Source organism: Galeopterus variegatus, unplaced genomic scaffold, assembly GCF_000696425.1.
Source record: "Galeopterus variegatus unplaced genomic scaffold, G_variegatus-3.0.2 Scaffold176, whole genome shotgun sequence".
In the NCBI taxonomy this organism is placed as follows: domain Eukaryota; kingdom Metazoa; phylum Chordata; class Mammalia; order Dermoptera; family Cynocephalidae; genus Galeopterus; species Galeopterus variegatus.
In genome coordinates this window covers 150,386-156,641 of record NW_007726287.1, presented here as the reverse complement: position 1 = coordinate 156,641, position 6,256 = coordinate 150,386, and the positions used below count along the sequence as shown (strand labels likewise).

General features: G+C 38.7%; 1 protein-coding gene and 1 non-coding gene across 2 annotated transcripts in view; one reads left to right on the top strand and one right to left on the bottom strand.

Moving 5' to 3' along the window:
- Positions 1 to 6,256, top strand: part of SETX (senataxin) — a 78,879-nt gene that overhangs the window by 9,529 nt on the left and 63,094 nt on the right. The window contains exons 3-4 of the mRNA XM_008563619.1: positions 677 to 887; positions 2,944 to 3,053. Coding sequence (XP_008561841.1) covers positions 677 to 887; positions 2,944 to 3,053 — 321 coding nt within the window. The remainder of the gene's footprint in view (positions 1 to 676; positions 888 to 2,943; positions 3,054 to 6,256) is intronic.
- TRNAT-GGU lies at positions 1,047 to 1,120 on the bottom strand. The gene has a single exon. It is a non-coding gene; the product is annotated as a tRNA-Thr (tRNA).

Below are 6,256 nucleotides of genomic sequence, written 5' to 3'. Positions count from 1 at the left end.
GGGGGTGGGTGGGTGTGGCTGGCCAGTAAGGGGACTTTTTTTTTAATGGGCAAATGGTACAAACTTCTAAGGATAAGCATATTTTCCAGTCATAGTAACCAAAGTAAAAGATAACAGTTCTAAATTTGTGGCTTTGCATATTGGTTTATTACATTTACCTGATTAAAAACAGAACACAGATGTGTTCAGTAGACATGTGTACAGTATTTAGAGGAGGGGATAACTATTTATGAATCTGTGTTGAGAAACTTGCATTTTGTAAAGTTTCCTAATTATAAAGCTATCCAATGTCTTTATGTTAAAGCTGATGTTTTAAGGTTGATGTCTATGGCTAGAACATAGAAGGGAAGGCATAGAAAGCATAGCTCATGCCTTTGACAAAGAAGCTCCAACTTCTCATTTTCTTTGGAATACAGAGTAGCTGATAGGGATGTTGAAATATTTATAGCAACACTCTGCAAGTGTTTAAAACTCTCATACTCTGTGTACTCATATCTCATAAAAGTGGCCATGTTTAGATACTGTTTTCTTTAAATATAACGTATGATGTCTAATACTTCTTTAGACTTTTGAATTTTTGTACTTAGGAAATGGTTTTCTAGAATGATTATCATATCTAGCATACTTTTTAGGTAATAAGATGTAAAGCACGCTGCCCGTTTTTCTTTTCCTATAGGCTTTATGGGAATTAGAAACCTTACGTCTCATAAATCACTTTGAAAAATCCATGAAGGCAGAAATTGGAGATGATGATGAGTTATATATAGTAGACAACAACGGAGAGGCACAGCTATTTGACTTTTCTGGCCAAGACTTTGAAAATAAGCTTCGAGTTCCTCTTCTTGAAATACTGAAATATCCTTACTTGCTTCTACATGAGCGTGTTAGTGAGTATCTTGGGTATTCCTCAAGTTATTAGTTTTATTGTTTTATGATTGTAAGAATTTAAGTTTATCTATATTGAAAATTTGTTTGCTAAACATGTAAGTAGGCTACTTAATATTATTTTTTCTCAACATTTTTCTTTTGGGGGGGAGGGAGGCAACTGGCCAGTACAGGGATTGAACCCTTGACCTTGGTGTTACCAGCACCACACTCTGATCAACTGAGCTAACTGGCCAGCCCAACATTTTAGTATGAAAGTTTTTGAACATAGAAGAGTGAACACCAGATACCCACCACATAGATTCTACAATTGTTAGTATTTTGCTGTATTCGCTTAGTCATATATCTATTCAATTCAGTTAATTTTTATTCTTGTAATTTGTCTGTGGCAGGAATCTCAGCCCTGGCACCGTTGACATTTTGGACTGGATAATTCTTTGTTGTAGGAGCTGTGGTGTTCATTGTAGGATGTTTAGCAGCATCTCTGGCCTCTGTTCACTAGATGCCGTTAGCACACCCTCCCACAATAGTTGTCAACCAAAAATGTCTCCAGACATTGCTGAATATCTCTTGGGGGATATGGGGAGCAAAATCACCCCCTGTTGAGAAGCAGTGGTCTAGTAATTTTCACTAATCAACATGGCATGGAATGTTATGGCTGTCTAGATTTTGGTCATTTTTATTTGCATTTTTTAATATGAATTTTCCTGATCTATCAAATCTAACAATATATTAATACCTTTAAGGCATCTAATATCTAGTCCATATTCGAATTTTCGCAATAGTTGCAAAATGTGTTTATGACTTTTTTTTTTAAATAAGAATCCAGGTAGAGACCACACATTGCATTTGGTTCATGTTTCTTCCATCTCTTTTAATTCAAAACTATTTGTGTGCACACACACTCTTACACTTTTTTTTTTTGCCATGAGTTTGACTTTATTATTTTTTTTCCTTTTTGCCTTTTTTCGTGACCGGCAACGGATCACAACCCTCAGTGTCGCGCCCGTACCGGGCCGGGACCGGCAACGGGATCGCACCCCTCAGCGTTGCCCCCGCACCTCGCTCAGCCAGTGAGCGGCCGGTCTGTATGTGGGATCCGAACCCTCGGCGGGAGTGCCACCGCGCTCCCAAGCGGCGCACTGTAGCAGTGCGCCACCGGGCCGGCCCATGAGTTTGACTTTATGAGGAGACTGTATGGTTGCTCTGTGGAATAATACACTTTATGGATTTTTCTGATGTCTTTCTTGTGATGTTATTTAACTTGTTTCTCTATCTGTATTTTTAGTTAACTGAAAAGTATATCTAAATGTCAATTAGATAACTCAATTCTTTCTAAAGCAATAAATTAAAAGTAACTAGATTTTAAAATTCTAACAAGGCATTTCAAACATTTATTAAAGAATTATATATCCAGAAAAGTATATGAACTGTTGATTTTTTTTCTTTTTTACAAATTAAACACACTTGTGTAGCCAGTATCCAGCTCAAGAAACAAAACATTATCACTGTCACAGGAGCTCCTCTCGTGCTTTTCCAGTCATTATCCCCTCTCCCTAAAGCCAGCCACTATCACTGGCATAATATTTTTTGAAACTTGACAAACTAGAAATGACTGATCTGATAGTGTAAATGGATTATTTAATAAATGGGAGTGGGACAACTACCCGTTTGGGGGAGAAGCTGACTTCGTTTCTCTCTCCTGTACCAAATGAAGTCCAGGTGGAACAAAATGTAAAATGCCAATGAAATTGGACACATGACCATACTTCTAATTAGATCTATGGAGATAATTACACCAAGTGTAAAAAATGATGTATAGTCTAGTAAAGTCAGAATAATTTCAGAGAACACTATGATCAACCAATTAGTCTGTCAGGTAGGTAAATATTGTTCCTCTATATATATTACCAGCATTTTTATGCCTCAGTTTAAAAAAAAAATGGGGGAACAACTTTTTATTTACCTACAGAGCGACTGAAGGAGCCAGCTTTAGGGAATCTTGATAAGCTTATAAGATTTATATCTTTTATTTACTGTCCTATTTTTTCTATTTAGACGAATTATGTGTTGAAGCACTTTGTCGAATGGAACAAGCCAATTGCTCTTTTCAGGTTTTTGACAAACATCCTGGGATCTATTTGTTTTTGGTCCATCCCAATGAAATGGTGAGTATGAGTGTTAGGCAGTGGAAGGACATGCACCGGTTTTGTACTTATAAGTAGGTATAGTAGAGGCTTTTGTTGTGTATTCTGTTTAAAATGTTTGCTGAAATTTTTCTTTTTTATTTTAAAATTGCTACAGTTAAGTAGAGGGTACCATGGGGTCAAAGAAGAGAGGTTCCAAGAGGATGGGGAATACTTCCTGACAGGTGATGCTGACAAATAAAGGAATAATTTGATTTTCTTTCATTCTGTTGAACTGAACTAATGAAGAAAGACTTTTGTTTTTCTCACTTGCCTACTCCAGTCCAAATACATGGAAATACCCGTTAAAATATTTGAAAAATTATTTTGCTAATAGAGGAGATTTAAAAAGGGGGGTGGGGAGGACTGGGAAATTCCTAGGGGCTAGAAATGAAGAGGGACATAAAAGTCAGAACAGTGGGCAGGAACAGAAGCAGAGAGCAACACTGGAGCATTGACATAGAGCCTATGTCACCATATGGCGAGGCAGTTTGTGCTGCAGGTCTCATGCACATTGGCATCTAGACCTGAGTTACTACATTAAGCCAGTAGCCATGAAGGACTGCTCTGCCCCTATAAGGCAAAAAAAGAAGCATTTTTTAAAAAGTGGCAAAGAAAGAGCATGATAATTGGGTTTCCAGTCAAGATGGTGAATTTCAGTTTCCTCTGTGCCAAACACATAATAATGATAGAAAAAATCCAAAAAGAGGAAATGAAAAAGGTATAGTCACACCCCTCAAAAGTTAACTGTTTCTGTAGACCAGCAATGGAACAGAAACACAAAGTAATGGTGGAAACCTGTAGTCCTAGATGGCTATAGATAGTTGGGGATTCAGCTTGTGCAGGATAACAAGAATTAGAAGTGTTCTTCAGGCAAAGCAAAGAACCAGAGCCAAGCTCTGTGCTTAAAACAAGGGTGGGGCTCCCCTGCCTGTGAAAGAAGGTTGGCAAAGTGCAAAAAGGTTGACTGGTGTTTTTAAAGTTGCATACCTGTAGAGGAAGCAGGTCTAGTCTTATAATCAGGACCTGGGTCAAGCATTTGCAGGCTTGGTGATGGAGTCTACAGTATCCCTTATGAGACCAGGGATTGAGTTCCGAGCTGCCAATATTAGACCTAGTTCTAGAGTAGGCCTCTGAGGGCTGGATAGAAGCAATCCCAGATTTATAGTTAGGAAGGGTATGGAAGGAGGGAGAGTAGTAGAAGGACACAAAATCCCTCTCTGTAGGAAGGGCTTGCAAATCAAATCCCTGAAAAACACGTGAAGAAAATGATTGCTAAGACAAACAAGACTAGAACTGTTGCTTCCCACCCTCCCCCAAGATCAACTCTGGAGGGACTTGAGAGAGAAAATGTGGAAAATGGAGAAACTCTGAGTTAACAAGTGCTGTTTTGAATGGTGAATGTGGGAGATGTGCAGGAGGCATCCTGTTTTCTGGCTGTGGGAGAATAAAATAGGAAAGGAACTATTAAGGTTCTGCTTTTAGTTCTCCCTCGCCATTGCCTTGGATAATGCCTGCATCCATATCTGTGGCAACTCAAAGATCTGATCCAGGTGAAGGCAGGAATAAAATCAGGGCAGTGCTGAACCCCAGCATTTGTGAGATGCTGAGACAAGCAGGTGGCAATCAGTTACACTGATAGTTACTTCAGCATCATCCCTTCTCAACTCCCAGTACTGGGGAGTGACAGCCTATTAGTGTCTTTTCATGCTGCTGCTTCTTGGGAGTAAAGGGTGACTACTTGACTTGGTAAAATAAATTGTGTAGCAATGAGTAAAATTCTTGTGGTTTGGGTTTTATCCACCACTCTCACCCCTGAATTCACTGGGAATAAGCCAGGTTGGGGTCTGGCCTTCTATAGGCACTGCCTGTTGGGAGCCGGTACCCTAGACTGAAAATGAATTTATTAGCTAAAAATAACAGGCGTTTGAGAAACCTAAAGATTTCAGTAGAAGCAGACATATTAGAGTACTTGGCCAGTAATTTAACGTTATTATAATAAACATGCTAAAAGAAATAAGGGAAGATACTAACATGAAATGAGAACTAGGAAACAAGAACCAAACAGAATTGTAAGATGTGAAAAATCTGACGTTTAAAATACAGGCTTCAGGAGATGGGATAAATAACATAATGGGTACAGCTGAGAAAACAAATTATTGGGTTAGAAAACTAGATTGAGGGAATCTCTAAGAAGGAAGGAAAAAAATAGAAATAGGAAATACGAGGGTACTTCAAAAAGTTCGTGGACAAATAGAATTAAAAGATAATGCAAATCTTTCCACGAAGTACCTTCATATAAAAAGAAAAGTTAAGAGATGGTTGATAAAAGTAGTGTTAACAGATATAGGAAGTCTCAGAAAGAGAAAAATAAAAAGATGAGTAAGGGATATAAATTTCCTTGGGGAGGGGGAGAAAAAGTAGACTGCTGCTTGTAAGGGCCTATGTAAAGTGTCTGAGAAGCAAGAAGGAACACCTAGATAGAATAGTGAAATTTAAGAACATTAAAGGCATACTCAAAAAGGTTCTCCAAAGAGAAGATCACATGTGAAGACACAAGAAGCAAATTGACACCATATTTGTAGCAGTTGCATTGGATGCAAGGAGACAGTAGAGTAGTATTTTTACAGAATATTGAAGGAAAAGAGCTTAAAAGCCTAAAGTTAATGTCTCCAGCCAAACTCATTCAGATATGATGGCATAATAAAAATAACTTATTCATATAAGGTCTTAGAAGACCTGAACAGACATGTTCCACAAGAGGCCATAAGCATGCGAAAGAATGTTTTTTAATGATCAGGGACTTGATATAAGACCACAGAGAAATACCATTTTAAACTTGTGTGATTGAGAATACAAGTACTGGAGAGGGTGTGGATTGCAAGATCTCTTATTATTGTTGATAAAAGGTCTTGCATTTAGTTGTCATGTCACTTTAATCTGGAAGTTATTTGTCTTTTACGACAACTACTTTTTTGAAGAATACAGTCATTTCTCCTCCTGCCTCTTTTTTTTTTTTCCCCTTTTTGTCTTTTTTCGTGACCGGCAACGGATCGCAACTCTCGGTGTTGCGCCCGCACCTCGCTCAGCCCGTGAGCAGCCGGTCTGTATGTGGGATCCGAACCCTCGGCGGGAGCGCTGCCACGCTCCCAAGCAGCGCACTGTAGCAGTGTGCCACCGGGCCG